This window comes from Geotrypetes seraphini, chromosome 10, assembly GCF_902459505.1.
Source record: "Geotrypetes seraphini chromosome 10, aGeoSer1.1, whole genome shotgun sequence".
NCBI classification, from domain to species: Eukaryota; Metazoa; Chordata; class Amphibia; order Gymnophiona; family Dermophiidae; genus Geotrypetes; species Geotrypetes seraphini.
In genome coordinates this window covers 134,802,322-134,818,893 of record NC_047093.1, presented here as the reverse complement: position 1 = coordinate 134,818,893, position 16,572 = coordinate 134,802,322, and the positions used below count along the sequence as shown (strand labels likewise).

Below are 16,572 nucleotides of genomic sequence, written 5' to 3'. Positions count from 1 at the left end.
AGCCTTCCATGGAGACTATGTTGTTTAACTTCCTTTTTTACCAAACATTTCAAACCACCCTCGTACTGGGATTTATTAACTACTTTTCATGAAGGGATTCACCCAAGGTAAGCTTAATAGAACGCTTACAATTTGGTTAACAGCTTAATAATAGTAAAATGATCAATTATAAGCTTAAATACAATCGAGGAGGTAAACTTGGAATTAAATCCATTTAACAGCACTATAAAACAATCATATAATAGAGATATGTTAAATGACAGCACAATACAAATGAAACAGCTCATAGAATCCAAATACAAGATTCTTGCCCTCTGGGCAATTTTAACAAAGCTATTTTGTATTTTAAACTGCGGATTAAGCCATAGTAGCATAAAAAATAAAAAAAAAGCATGCCACAAATGGCACTTAGTAATTTCCCAAATGCAGCCTGAGTGACAAAAAATACTAGATGATTTCGATGGGAATCAGGTAGAGACATAAGAGGTGCCAGGAACAGAGGATACTGAAAGAATTTAAGAAAGTTCTAGTGGCTCTGCTGTCTTATTTATCTAATGCTTCTCCAGAAGGAAACTTTCCTTTGGTCAATGGCTGCCGCAAATTGGAGAACTTGAGTTGACATCCAGCAGTGCCTTTCGTAAGAGTGAAGTTCATCTCTGGCATTCTATGCACATACAAGTAGTTAGAGATAGCGATCACTTCTGGTGACCCCAGGTGTAATTACAGAGTGAATGGCCTTCCAGAATGGTAGTTTTGAATAACATACCTGATGTAAATTTTTGACCTTTGTAGCTGCTCCAAAGTTTCTTTTTTTACCATTCTCCTCATGTTATCATAGTCATCTTTTTTACAGTTAAGTGCTGTTGTATTGGATTTCCTGTGTGAACTTATTCCAAGGATTATAAAAATCTGAGTCATGTTATGATCACTGTTATCAAGAGGCCCCAATACCATTACCTCCCGCACTAATTCATGCACTCCACTAAGAACTAGGTCTAGAATTGCTTTGCCTATTATCCTGATTCCTGATCTAGTTGCTCCATAAAACAGTCCTTGATTTCATCAAGGAATTTTATCTCCCTGGCATGCCCTGTTACATTTAACCAGTCACTATCGGGGTAGTTGAAATCACCCAGTATTATTGTGTTCCCAGTTCGTTAGCCTCTCTAATTTCTGATAACATTTCAGCATCTCTCCGTTCATCCTGGTCAGGTACACATGGAATATCTACCCAAACATGGCATGCTATGGAGATCCTATGAAGAATGTCCTCATCACTTGTAAACTAATTCATGCTGAATTCTGACATCTCAATAAAATGTATCTCTGTTTCCACAGGTCTGTTATCCGCTATTATCGACACCGCTTGGCTTTTCACTTCACAGTGGAAGAGGTCAATAACAATGCTGAACTCTTACCCAACATTACCCTGGGGTATCGGATCTATGACTCCTGTGCTTGGGAACTAAGAGCCATACATGGAACCTTGAGCTTGTTGTCTGGGACACAAGTGCCAGTCCCTAATTACAGCTGTGAAGACAGAGGAGTACTGGCTGCTTTCATTGGCGATTTGACTTCAGATACAACTTACTCAATATCACAGCTTTCAAGAATCTACCGCTGCCCTCAGGTAGAACTTGTCTGCTCAGTTGGATGTGTTTAATGAGGATTGACATCAACAATCTATTTTTTTAAATGCTGGTCAATAAAAAACATTGACCATGAGAATAAATGGTTTCTTTAAAGAGCATGGTTTTGTGTAGTCCAGGGTTAATAAGAGATTATGTCCTTACCTTGATAATATCTTTTCCAGAAGATACTGTAGGTGAGACATTCTAGACATGTGGGTTGTGTCATATGCAGAAGGAATCCAATCTGAATTTATTTTGTGACTCTCCTCTACTTCACTGGGAGCTGTAGCATCACCTGCAGTTAATACCCAAGCACTGGGAGCTCCAATAGAGATTGTGAAGTAGAGACATCAAGGGAAAAATCACCAAAAACAACTGTTCTGTCCAAAGAAGCAACATGTAAACTCAAATTGAACAGTGAACAAGTAGCTCAAGAAAGACCCCAGCATGCTTTAGCAACATATATGCAGAATCCTTCCCAGCCCAGAGGGCTAACTGGCATCCAAGAATCAGCTTGGAAAAGCATAAATAGAATGAGACAGTAAGCAGGTGTAGGAAGGACAGGGTGGGAGTCTAGAATTTTATTCATTCAATTTTCTATACCGTTCTCCCAGGGGAGATCTGAACGGATTTACAAGCATTTTTCCCTGTCCTGGTGGACTCACAATGTATCTAATATGCCTGGGGCAGTGCCAATCAGGGGTTATAAAGCCCTACCATACCAAAATAGCAGCAACTTCCACGAGTCATATAACCAGCACCTACTTAGAAAAACACTGTACCACAAATACTGCAATGGGTACTAGATCATCAATAAACCTATTGGAAAACTGAAGAAGACAGATTAGTACAGATCCATCTTGCACAGTTAATGCTAACACAAAACCATGTCCTTCTTTGTCAAAACTCTCTAGACCAGTACAGCTGTCACTGATGGGTAATAGCTCATTATGACCAGCAGATGGAGACCGAGACCAAAATTTTGGTATAGTACAGTGTTTCTCAACCTCTTCAAGCCAAGAACCCCTAACCCTAACAAATACCAACTGAGTACCCCAGCCCAAGCTCCACCCCAGACCTGCCCAAATGCCGCCCCCGACTCAACCCCCCATAATAATAGTACTAATTGTAATGCAATTTCTTCCATCCATTTTTCATATACACATATTATAATCTTATCAATACATAATGGTAACTACAAAATTATAAAAATACAAAGCACACTGTACGCAGATAAAATATTAATTAACATTTATATTCGGGTGTTTTTCAAAGAGGTCAAGGCAGTGCCTTTAAAATATGCAATGTCATAGGAGTGACAACTATAGAAAAATAGTGCAAAATATAGACAGCAGATATAAATTCTCAAAACTGATACATTTTGATTACTAAATTGAAAATAAAATCATTTTCCTATCTTTGTTCTCCGGTGATTTCATGAGTCTCTGGTTGCACTTCCTTCTGACGGTGCATCCAATATTTCTTTCTTTCTTTCTTTCTTTCCTTTCTTCTGATGCTTCCTCTCCTCCAGACCTCATTCCATTTCCCAACCAACATCTCTCTCTGTCCCTCCAAGAGTCCAACTTTTCTTCCTCTCTCATCCCCCAGATACTTTTTCACCACTGCCCACCAGCTCCATTCCCATTTCTCCTTCTATCACCCCTCTCCAACACCATGAAACATCTCTCCCTCCATCATTAAGTCCAACACTCCTCACCCTTGCATCCCCTTCAATCAATCCCTCTGTTCCCTCTCCACCACCATATCCAACATTTCTCCCTCTCATCCTTCTATTCCCCATGCATCTCTAACTCATTTCTCTCTCTCTCTGTGCCCAATTTTCCTCTTCCTTTCCCCATGTGCACCATCTCTTTCCCTCTCACTCACTTTCCATTCCCTCCCTCGCTCCTATGTCCCAAGTTAGTGCCCCCTTCCTCCTTCCCCCTTCCCTTGTGTCCCATGTTCATGCCCCCTCTCTTCCTTCAGTGTCCTGAGTTTGTGCCCCCTCCCCCTCACTGCCTTCCAGCATTTGGCCCACCCCCTTACTCCCTCCCCTGAAGTTGACCCACTTTGAAGCCTACCTGCTTCCCCTCGCTGAAGCCGTCGCTGTTGTCGGTATGCCTCCCTGCCTCCGTCTGATGCCCGCTGCTCACCTCCCTGCCTACCAGAAGCCTCTCCCTGGGAATCCCCGTCTCCCCCCTCCCCAACTGAAGCCGCTACCATCAGGATGCCTCCCTGCCATCGACGGCACACCTGCTGCAAAGCCGATCCGGAGCTGACATGCTCCATCCCTCCCCCTCTGTATCAGGGACTGGCCATGGCCATGTGCAGCAGCCAGCCCACGAGACTTCCCCCATCAATTCTGAATGCTGAGGAAGAACCGACAGTTAACCCTTTTTGAGTGGCAAAATGGGCCCTGTCGGACCTAAAGAATGTATAGTGAATGAATAAAAATTAGCAGTTTTTCCAGACTTACCCAAATCACAGCAGTTTTGGCTTTGTGCATAAGAATAGCTTTACTAGGTCAGACCAATAGCCCATCAAGCCCAGTAGCCTGTTCTCACTGTGACCATTTCAGGTTCCTAGTACCTGGCCAAAACCCATGTAGTAACAACATTCCATGCTACCGATATAGGGCAAGCGGTGGCTTCCCCCATGTCTTTCTCACTAACAGACTAAGGATTTTTCCTCCAGGAAATTGTCCATACCTTTCTTAAAACCAGCTACGTTATCCACTCTTACCACAATCTCTGTCAACGTGAAAAATATTTTCTCCTATTGATTTTAAAATTATTTCCCTGTAACTTCATCGAGTATCCCCCAATCTTTGTAATTTTTGGCAAAGTGAAGAATCGATCCACTTGTACCCGTTCTACTCCATTCAGGATTTTGTAGACTTCAATCATATTTCCCCTCAGTCGTCTCTTTTTCAAGCTGAAGAGCCCTTCCTCATGCAATAGGAGCTCCAAAACCTTTATCATCTTAGTCGCTCTTCTTTGAACCTTTTCTGTCCCTCTTTCTCAACCCTTATCCAGCGTCTGTCCTTCTTCTCCCCCCTACATTCAGAATTTGCCCCCTATCTTCCCCTCTCCCACATCTAGCATCTACTCCCCCTCATCCAGCATCTACCCCTTTCTGAACACAGAAAAACAAACAAACCGCAGAGTTCCTCCTCACGGCTTCCTGCTCTGCCCTGGAACTTGAAGTGATGTCAACAGTGGGCGAGACCAGTAGCTGCAAGGAGAAACAATGCAGCCCTATAGTTTGCTTGATTTTCTGTGTTCAGCAGCAGTAAGGACATTGTTGCGACAGCAGCTTTTTGAGGGTGTGGTTATTTTATAACATAGATGTTTCTTTGTAAAATGACTGTTCATGCAAGAATGTCCATTTTTCATGTATCACAGAGCAGACTGTGGGTCAACAGATCCTGTTTGACACTAGTTGAGAAATGGGCCTCCATCTGCATTGTACAGTCTTGGGCTTCCTCTCTAAAATGCCATTTTTTGTGTCCTTCACAGATCAGTTATGGAGCAATGGATCCCATCTTCAGTGACCGGATTCTCTTTCCATCCTTTTTCCGAATGGTCCCTAATGAGCGCTCTCAGTATGACGCTATTATACAGTTACTCCGGCACTTTGGATGGACCTGGGTTGGGATCCTGACATCGGCTGATTATCAAGGACAATCAGCTGGTGAAGAACTTAAGTGGGCAATTATTCAGAGCGGAGGTTGTGTTGAGTTTTTAGCAATGATACCAATGATTGGGAATTATCAAACTACACCGGAGGTTGTTCACCTGATTCGCAGTTCCACCTGCAGCGTGATAATCCTCTACAGTAGTATGGTCTATCTGCTCCAGCAGTTCATGATCAAAGAATGGAGAAAACATGAAATACCTCCGAAAGTGTGGATTCTGTCAGCAACTCTGCCAATTATTACAGATTTCAATTTAGGAAATGCTTTCCAGATCTTAAATGGCTCGATAGCATTTTCTATCCCAAAAGGTGAAATTCCTGGATTCAAGGATTTCCTTTATAGTGTGAACCCAACCATGTTTCCAAATGATGTTTTACTGAAATTAATTTGGCAGAGAGAATTCAGATGTAGGCTGCCAGGGACAAAGATTTTGAGATTTTGGCCAGATTTTGATAGGTTGCCTAATTGTACTGGGACTGAGACGCTACGAAGCCTGGATTCTTCTCTGTATGATGTCTATAATTTCAGGTTCTCTTACAATATTTATACAGCAGTCTATGCCCTGGCACATGCTTTACATCAAATGTACACGGCAGAGCCCTTACAAGGACCGATTACTGACAGAGAGAGTCTGCGGCAGAGATTCCAGCCATGGCAGGTAAAATGACACCAGATGTTATAAGCAGGAGGTGTGAGCGAGGCAAAAACACATAGCCACCTGCTTATATAGAAAACAAAGACACACACAAACAGCCAACCAAGCACAAAGTGATACTGAATATAGGGTTACCATATTTGTGAAGTCAACAAAGAGGTCACATGACTCCGCCCCAGAACTCCTTTCCACTAGTCTCACCCTTCCCAACACCCCACCTTTCACCAGTTTTGCCCCTGCCCCGCCCCATTTTTCATCCATTTCCTTAGTCACCTTCTCATCTTCTGTACCCTTTCAGTGCTTTTCTCTTTCTCTCCCTCCACAGGTACATTTCTCTACTTAACCCCTCAAGGATTCTTCTCCCTCCATCCCCCATGGGTGTTTTCTCTCCCTCGTTTTCTCTTTCCACAACCCCCTCTCTTGTGAGTTCTTTTCTCTCTCTTTCTCCCCAACTCCTCTCCCATGGGTACTTTTCTCTCTGCGATAGACTTGCGTTGCCTTTGCGTCTCCCTGCAAAAGCCAGGCACGTGCAGCCACTGCACAAGCTTCAGGCCCACAAGCCTTCCCCTCCCAAAGTCAATTCTGATGTCGGAGATGAAGTTCCAGGCCAGCCAATCGCTGCCTGGCTGGCCCGGAACTTCCTCTCTGATGTCAGAATTGATATCGGGGAGGGGGGGGGGGAGGCTTGTGGGCCAGGCCCTTGTGCAGTGTGTATATGGGCCTGGCTTTTGCGGTGTCTGGGAAGCAGGGAGAAATCAGCGACAGTGGCTTGGGAGTGGCAGGGAGAGAGAAAGAGATAGAAAGGAAGGGGGCAGGGAGAGAAAGATAGGGGAGGAGGGGGCAGGGAGAGAGGAAGAAAAAGTTGGGGGAGAGAATTGAGTGTGTCAGGTGGCAGGCAAGGAGAGAGGAAGAAAAAGTTGGACTCATGGAGGGACAGAGAGAGATGTTGGTTTGGGAATGGAATGAGGTCTGGAGGAGAGGAAGCATCCAGGACAAAAGAAAGAAAGAAAGAAAGATTGGATGCACAGTCAGAAGGAAGTGCAACCAGAGACTCATGAAATCACCAGACAGCAAAGGTAAGAAAAATGATTTTATTTTCAATTTAGTGATCAAAATGTATCCATTTTGAGAATTTATATTTGCTGTCTATATTTTGCACTATGGCCCCCTTTTACTAAACTGCAATAGCAGTTTTTTCCGCAGGGAGCCTATGAGTGTCAAGAGTAGCACAGGGCATTCAGCGCAGCTCCCTGCACTATAAACCGCTATCGCAGTTTAGTAAAAGGGGAGGGGGTATATTTGTCTCTTTTTGTATAGTTGTTACTGAGGTGACATTGCATATTTTAAAGTCATCTGCCTTGACCTCTTTGAAAATAACCTGAATATAAATAACATTTTCTCTGCGTACAGTGTGCTTTGTGGTTTTTTTTATATTTTATTGTTGGTAGATCATTTTGACTTGATCATTTTAAAAGTAGCTCACAAGCCAAAGAAATGTGGGCACCCCTGGTCTATTGTATGTTAAAATGTACAGTGTTGCATACGCCTTTCAGCGCTATAGAAATAATAAACAGTAGTAGTACTAGATGCATTTGCCTCATTGAAATGAAAAGTGTGGAATAACTTGCAAGTTTCATGGCTCCACATCATGCTCTTCTTGGTTGGGCTGAGAACTTCCCAGCGGCCCCTCGTAACCGCCACAGACTCATGCAATATAAAGTCATCAGGATACAGACTATTGTTTATCCCACCTTTTTTTTTGGGACTATTTTTTTACATTGGTATCTTTGTTCCCCACCCTTTTTTTCTGTACCTCTCAATTCTAGCACAAAGTGGGTTTGTGCCATTATTCTATAAGGATGTGGGCTGTAAGATGCACCTAAAATGCAGGAAGGGGTGGTGCCCTGAAATACGAAGAACTATCTCTTAATGCATTGATGCTCTGAAAACCTAACACACAAGATTGAATTGAATATGGACATTTGTATTTTGCTTTTCCTTTGACGGTTCAAGGCAGATTCTGAAATTCAAAGCCAGTAGTATCAATAAAGGGAAACCAAGCCATTATGACAGTAACAAGGAGGGAAGCATGTGGTGCAGTGGTTAAAGCTACAACCTCAATATGCTGAGGTTGTGGGTTCAAATCCATGCTGACCCTATGCAAGTCCCTTAATCCTCCCCGTGCCCCAGGTCCATTAGATAGATTGAGAGTCCATTGGGTCAGACAGAGAAAAATGAATGTGTACCTGAATAAATTCAAGTAAACCGTTCTGAACACACTGGGGAGAACAGTATAGAAAATTGAATAAATATGGTAAATATGCATCAACTAGTCTTTACATTAACGGGTGCTAGAATAGATGTGTGTCTTTGTCTTTCTTTTTTTTTTTTCTCTCCTTGGCTGCTTTCTGTCTGTCTTTCTTTCTGTCTCTTTTTCCCCCCCTGTCCATCAGTAGCCCTTCTCCCTTCATTTTACCTACCCTGTCCAGCAGCACACCTTCACTGCTCCCCATGTCCAACAGCAGCCCTTCTCCCTTCGTTTTACCTTCCCCCTGCCCAGCACCTGTTCCCTGCTCCCCCCCTGTCCAGCAGTAGGCCTCCCTTCCTGTTACCTCCCCCCTGCCCAGAAGCACCTCTTCCCTGCTCCCCCTGTTCAGCAGTAGGCCTCCCTTCCTGTTACAGCCCCCCTGCTCAGTAGCACTTCTTCCCTGCTCCCCCTGCCCAGCAGTAGGCCTCCCTTCCTGTTTCCTCCCCCCTGCCCAGCAGCACCTCTTCCCTGCTCCCCTTATACTGCAGCATCCCTTACCTGATTCCCCTGTCCAGCATCTGGCTGTTTAGAAGAGAAAGACAGAAGAGCAGCAGAGGGCCTTACAGTACTTCCTGGCTGTAGATAGGTCTGCCGCTACCTGGAGGAGCTGAAGAGCAGGGTGGGCCACGCTTAGAGGTTGCGTGGGTGCATGGGAAGCTGTTTTGCCTGCTAGTGTGTGTGAGGAGCGGCTAGGATCACATGCAATGTCCGACGTTCTTTTGTCGATCGTTTAGTCCTGTGCTGGAGTTATTTTTAAGTTTAAAGCTGCTGCGGCGGCTCGTTTCACAATCCCCATCTGTGTTGGAAGACTTCTCCGACTCAGGTGGGGCTCGTGAGAGTAGCCGCCACCGCGGCTTAGAACTTAAAAATATCTTCGCTCAGAACATCCTTGTGGTTCCGTGAATGTGGTGCCGTTTTTTCTTCCAAGGTAATAGAACCCTAAGCACGCATGCGCACTCCTACCACCACGGACATACGGATCACGGAACATGCAGGTAGGAGTGCGCATGCGCGCTTAGGGTTTTATTATAGTAGATAGAAATTTACCTTTATAAATTTCCCATATCTGCTAAAAAAAAAAAATTTATGTCCCCTACCATATACCTTTCTTACATATAGACTTTGCATTCTTGTCATGTCTACACATCTAGTGACCTCTCACTGGTACTGAAAATATTGCTTTCTGGTACCTCACCTCATACATTCAGGTGAGTTTCTAGCACTTTCTCCATGCAATTTCCTGATTGTTTCCTTTTTTTTCCAGCTGAATAATTTTCTTAGGAATATTCATTTTAAACCTTCTATTGGAAATGAGATTTTCTTTGATGAGAAAGGGGACACTCCCACTCGATATGACATTCTAAACTGTATTTATTTGCCCAACGGAGCCCTCATCCAAACCCTTGTGGGCAGCTTTCATCCTTCTGCCCCTTCCGATCAACAACTCTTCATCAACGAGAGCGCCATCCGGTGGCAACCACTCTTTAAACAGGTGAGGGTGAATTACATTGTTCTAATACTCAGGGTCAGCATCCTCATATTAAGAGAGAGTATTATAGGTCATCCTGGCTGGCATTAAAAAGATCAGATTGTCATTGGACCACCAGCTCAGTGACAGTATGTAAATTACTTTGTGGGAGACCTGGGTACACGTTCTGTGGCTGGCATTTGTGCTGTGGGATCACGAGGACCAGGAACAGTGTCTGTCATACTTCAGTGACATCTGGACACCAGAAGAAGTCAATATTAGCTGAGCTCTAGATACATACAAGTAGCTGCACCCGATTCAGATCATTAATAACAATAAAATCCATCATGGAGGCTCAATCTCAGTCACTTCACTTTGGCCGATTTGCTGTTTTGATCGCAGTCTTGGATACATTGTTTTGGCTGATTTGCTGGTTTGATCGCCATCTTGGATACTTCATTTTAATCGAGGTCTAGGATACTTCATTTTGATCGCAGTCTTGGATACTTGTTTTGGCTGATTTGCTGGTTTGATCGCGGTCTTGGATACTTCATTTTGATTGCGGTCTTGGGTACTTTGTTTTGGTTGATTTGCTGGTTTGATCGCGGTCTTGGATACTTCATTTTGATTGCCATCTTGGGTACTTTGTTTTGGCTGATTTGCTAGTTTGATCGCGGTCTTGGATACTTTGCTTTGGCTGATTTGCTGTTGTGTTCATGGTTAGATGAAGGTTATTCTATGATTAATATGTTTACTTCACCTAGCTAATTCTGATAATATAGTTGACATCCAAAAACGGCATACACTGGCACTTGGACGTTTTAATTATCAGGATGTCCAAGTGCCAATTTTCAAAACCAACTTTCAAGACATTTGGAGAGGCGTCCCAGCTACTGTGCATCCAAAATTCAAGAGTGTTGTTTTGGTGGTGTGCTATGGGTGGGCTTTGGGCATGCTTAGACTTGGATATCTTGCAGGGATAATTGAAGCTTTCAAAAAGATGTCCAGGACATAATTTAAATGTTCGGAGCTAGACCTGTTTTAAAAGCATCTGTTAAAAAGATACCCAAACTGAGCTATTAAGTAATCACCCCCCACACTCCCCTTGTGGTCACTTTCCCCCTTTCCAACCACCCACCTAAAAATCTGAATGAAACATACCTGTGTCAGAAATACCTAGAAGAAGCAGAATAAGAGAAGGGAAACCCTTTATCTTATATCTTTCTCAAAATGACTCTGGGATTATGTGGACATGGGAAATAGAATCCATCTCCTGTGAAAGCTCACAAGTTGTCCTTGCTGTTGTTCCTCAGACTCCTCGTTCTGTGTGCAGCAAGAGCTGTAGGCCAGGATACAGGAAGGCTCCCAAAGAGGGGAGCCAGAAATGTTGCTATGACTGTGTCTCTTGTGCTGAGGGAGAGTTCTCCAATGCAACAGGTAAGAAAAACAGTAACCAAGAAAAATAAGGTTACAATAAAAGAAAAAATGAAGAAACTTCATTTCACTTTGTCTGTTATGTTTATACCCATCCATTGTTACTACTTCACATGCACAATAAATAAAGGTAAACTGATATCATATATTAAAACAAAATCAATATGACAGTATTTAAACCAATAAAACACCACAGCAAACATACGAGCCTTTGGTTTCTCGTGAAGTGTCATTCCACAGCTTGTATTTTTCACATAACTGCTATCTTAGGAACACTTAATAGCTCCTGCTTTAACAAGAGAAGTTATTGTGATGGTTGATAACTTTACTAAAATGTGTCTGTTTGTATTGTGACATTCACAGTTATTCTATTCCAGAAATTTTAAACAAGAATAAACGAGAAGACCAATGCTAATACACATACAGATAAAGAACAAAGAGCTCAACCAAATAGTAGATTATAATTCTTCAGGGCGCACAAAAGGGTACACAGTTGGGTATACTCATTTGTTGTGCTCTTTTAGCAGTGTGGCTCCACAGGTACATTTTAATCATTCGGGTCACTTATGAAGGCGATTACTGTGGTAACTGAACTGAAGCCCACTGGGAATTACTGAGCTGTGGCTGCACGACTTTGAAAAGAGGAAAGTTTTCTTTATGTAAAGAAATATTTTCACAGACTATTCCCGATTCCACCCTCTACCTTTCCTTGAGCCTAATATTCAAAAGTAATTACCTGGATAATGAAGCTATAATGGGAATAATTCCATTACAGGGCAGCAACTTTAAGCTGTAAATTACATGGTAACATACATGTGTAAAAACCCTTCCAAGAATACTGCCTAGTTGAAAAGTATGTGCCATGATGCATGTACTTTGCTCATGTAAAATAATCCTTTGTGTGATTAACCCAGTCAATGAACCGTAGATTCACAATTACAAGCGTTACAAATAAATATATCCTGTTATACGACTCTTCTCCTAATGAAATAGTACCCTCATAAGTAGGCCAATTCCTTACCCTTTTATGATAGGTGCCCTGTTAAAAAATTTCTTTCCACCTTCATCTGGATAATTCCCCTAGCCAATGCTACCACTGATTTGTAAAGCACAGCTGAAAATCCAGATAGTACTGAGGCGGTGGGTAGAGAAATATCAGGTTGAAAGGGCAGCAGAATCAGCAGATATTGGCACTGAATACATGAGTTTTGTTTAATTGCCACAACTGGTGTTGAAGAAAAAAAAATGCTGACCATGGTGGATGAATACTGACCCAATTATTTTTGTTCCTCTTTAGTGAATGTATCAAAATAGAAACATAGAAACATAACATAGAAATAGATGGCAGATAAGGGCCAAGGCCCATCTAGTCTGCCCACCTTAATGTCCCTCCCCTACCTTCGCCCTATGAATAGATCCCTCCCCTACCTTCGCCCTGTGAATAGATCCCATGTGACGATCCCATTTGGCCTTACAATCAGGCACGCTGCTGGCCTTGATCACATGCATTGGAAGACTATTCCAGCGATCAACCACCCTTTCTGTGAAAAAGAATTTCCTGGTGTCAGCTCGTAGTTTCCCTCCCCTAATTTTCCACGGATGCCCTCTTGTTGTCGTGGGACCCTTGAAAAGGAAGATATCTTCCTCCGTCTCTATGCGGCCCGAGAGATACTTGAACGTCTCGATCATGTCCCCCCTCTCTCTGCGCTCCTCGAGAGAGTATAGCTGCAATTTGTTTAGCCGTTCCTCGTATGGGAGATCCTTGAGTCCCGAGACCATCCGGGTGGCCATTCTCTGAACCGACTCCATTCTCAGCACATCCTTGCGATAATGCGGCCTCCAGAATTGCACACAGTATTCCAGATGGGGCCTCACCATGGATCTATACAGCGGCATAATGACTTCCGGCTTTCGGCTGACGAAACCCCTACGTATGCAACCTATGACTTGTCTTGCTTTGGATGAAGCTTGCTCAACTTGATTGGCAGCCTTCATGTCCTCACTGATGATCACCCCTATGTCACGTTCTGCTTCAGTTCTTGTTAGGATCTCTCCATTTAGGGTGTAAGTCTTGCATGGATTTTGGTTGCCCAGGTGCATAACTTTGCATTTTTTTGGCATTGAAGTTGAGTTGCCAGGACCTAGACCAGCGCTCCAGTAGGAGTAGGTCGTGCATCATGTTGTCGGGCATTGAAACATCATCTATTGTGCATTTGCCCACTACATTACTTAGTTTGGCGTCATCGGCGAATAATGTTATTTTACCCCGAAGCCCTTCTGCCAAGTCCCTTATAAAGATGTTGAATAGGATTGGGCCCAAGACCGAGCCCTGTGGCACTCCACTGATCACCTCCGTCATTTCAGAGGGTGTGCCGTTCACCACCACCCTTTGAAGCCTACCTCCAAGCCAGTTTCCAACCCATTTCGTCAATGTGTCACCTAATCCTATAGAACTCATCTTGCTCAGCAACCTGCGGTGTGGTACGCTATCGAATGCTTTGCTAAAGTCCAGGTACACGATGTCCAGGGACTCCCCAATATCTAGCTTCCCCGTCACCCAGTCAAAGAAGCTGATCAGGTTGGATTGGCACGATCTCCCTTTTGTAAATCCATGTTGACGGGGATCAATGTGAGCTTCAGACTTAAATTTGTTCCCTAAAAAATAGCACCTTCTCGTTTTCGCTATATGGACTCATGGGAAAACTCTTCTAGGGAAATGCAATACTGATACTCTTTGGACCAAGGTGTGGGCTTACCGTTTCATATCCGCCTTGTCTCTCCCATACGGAAATACACAACTTAGAATTCTGTTCAATTGATTGATTGTAGTTATTTTTTTAAATGAATATTTGATATTTGTTTCACAGATAACTGTTTTGTATATATTTGTTCTTAGTTTTCAAACTACAATAAAAAAAATTTAAATATAAAAATAGCATATTTTATTCAAATGCTGACAAAAATACAGTTCATTTTTAGATATGGAAAAATGTCTGAAATGTCCCGATGACCAGTGGCCCACGAAGAAGCAAGACGGCTGCATTCCAAGAACCATCGAGTTCCTTTCCTACGAGGATCCACTGGGTGCGGCTTTGGCTTCCTTAGCCATTGTATTATGTGCAATCACTGCTGGAACTCTAGGAATATTTCTTAAATATCGAGAGACTGCTGTAGTGAAAGCCAATAACCGAGATCTCAGCTTCATCCTCCTTCTCTCCCTCATGCTCTCCTTCCTCTGTTCCTTGCTATTCATTGGGCGTCCGGAGAAGCTGACCTGTCTGCTCCGGCAAACTGCTTTTGGGATCATTTTCTCAGTCTCTGTTTCTGCAGTCCTGGCAAAAACCATCACAGTTGTCATTGCTTTCAAAGCCACAAAGCCTGGAAGCAGGTTAAGGGAATGGGTGGGGTCCAGAGTACTCAGCTTCTTGGTCCTTCTGTGCTCCCTGGGTGAAGTTCTGATCTGCACTGTGTGGTTACTCATCTCTCCCCCATTCCCAGACTACGACATACAGACTGATCTTGGAAGGATGATACTAATATGCAATGAAGGCTCCCTCTTTGCATTTTACAGTGTGATCGGGTATATGGGCTTATTGGCTATATTAAGTTTCATTGTTGCTTTCTTAGCCAGACGTTTACCTAACAGTTTTAATGAGGCCCAATTGATCACTTTCAGTATGCTGGTGTTCTGCAGTGTTTGGGTGTCCTTCATCCCGGTTTACCTGAGTACAAAGGACAAATACATGGTAACTGTGGAGATATTTGCAATGCTGTTATCTAGTATAGGACTGTTGAGCTGTATCTTTATCCCAAAGTGCTACATTATTCTGCTCAGGCCTGAGATGAACACAAGGGAGCATTTAATTGGAAAACAATCTACCAGTATATAAAACAGTATAACTAAAGTCACGGACTTTATATTCTACCCTCCAGTACTGAAGAAATGAACCTGTAGAAAGATTAAAATAGTGGTTGTACTGGGAGAGCAGAGTCAATAGGATAATCCGATGGGGTGCATTATAGGAATTTGTTTTTTAAGAAAAGTAATGGAGAATGTATAGAGAAGGGCAAAGGACTAGCATTAGAAGGAAAGCAGAAGGATACAGTTGATCAGAGGTATACCTGACTGGTGTCATTTCTGGAATGGCACCAGTCAGAGTTGCAAACACAAAACAAGAAAAAACTGCAGACAATCTGTACAAGATGCAGGCTATGTTTATTATATCAAATATTAAATGCGGTCAAAGATACCACCTTTTTACAAACCAAGGAACCCGAAACGGTCCTTGTTTCGGTAAACACGCCTTCCTCAGGGGTCTTAACAAATGTAAATAAAAATAATAAAAATAACCAAGAACATGCAATTCATATGCAATTATTGGACGTGTGGTGTGCTAAAGTGATAAAGTAATAATCTGTATAATGTGGTGAAAAATCATAGTCTGAAGAAATAATACACAAAAGGTGTTAATGCATGAAAACAGCGCAAAGTGCATAGAGATAAAAGTGTGATTTAAAACATATATGTGTAAAGTATGAAAACATAGAAAACATAAAAGCCAATGAAAGTGCTAATGTGCAATTTGGTGCAGAGTGCTATACCTAGAACAGAACATAAAAAACAAAGAAATGAATTAATGAGATGAAACTGGGGGGACCTACCATGGTTGATATGGTTTTAAATCAAACCGCAATTTAAATTGATAATAAACTAAAATAGAAATAAAATCTTCATGGACATATATTAAAATCAAAAATCAAGACAATTTCTTTATTAAACAGTTAATACAATCACATAGATTGCGCTATAAGACTATATCCTACTTATACCTAGGTGGATTACAGAAAACAAACACGGATGCTGTTTATTTACATAGAAAATGGCATGTTTCATTATCAAATCATTACCATCTTGGTACATGAAAGACCGTGCCTCACATTTACTGTACAAGGTACCAAGTCTAAGCCTTTCCTGTAGCACACCACAGCTCTGACAAACAGTGACCAAGATGATAAAGGGGATGGAACTCCTCTCGAATGAGGAAAGACTAAAACGGTTAGGGCTCTTCAGCTTGGAAAAGAGACGGCTGAGGGGAGATCGGATTGAAGTCTACAGAATCCTGAGTGGAGTAGAACGGGGTCACTCTGTCAAAAATTACAAAGACTTCAATAGTAAATGAAGAAATTGGTGAGGCACTAAACCACATGTCTGCTAAGAAGGCACCTGGCCCTGATGGACTACCATCTGAATTTTTTCAGGTATTTCAAAAATGGCTTTCTCCATATTTATTGGAATTCTTCCAATATTTACTTACCTCTAGAGATATAAGAGGATCTTTCACAGAAGCGACAACTATAGTACTCCCCAAACCAAATAAA

General features: G+C 42.5%; 1 protein-coding gene across 1 annotated transcript in view; it reads left to right on the top strand.

Moving 5' to 3' along the window:
• LOC117368598 (vomeronasal type-2 receptor 26-like) overlaps positions 1-15,083 on the top strand; it is a 28,426-nt gene extending 13,343 nt beyond the window's left edge. Inside the window, exons 4-8 of the mRNA XM_033962327.1 lie at positions 1,339-1,630; positions 5,150-5,986; positions 9,556-9,783; positions 11,073-11,196; positions 14,173-15,083. Of these exons, the coding sequence (XP_033818218.1) occupies positions 1,339-1,630; positions 5,150-5,986; positions 9,556-9,783; positions 11,073-11,196; positions 14,173-15,083 (2,392 nt within the window). The remainder of the gene's footprint in view (positions 1-1,338; positions 1,631-5,149; positions 5,987-9,555; positions 9,784-11,072; positions 11,197-14,172) is intronic.
• Positions 15,084-16,572: the final 1,489 nt, after the last annotated feature.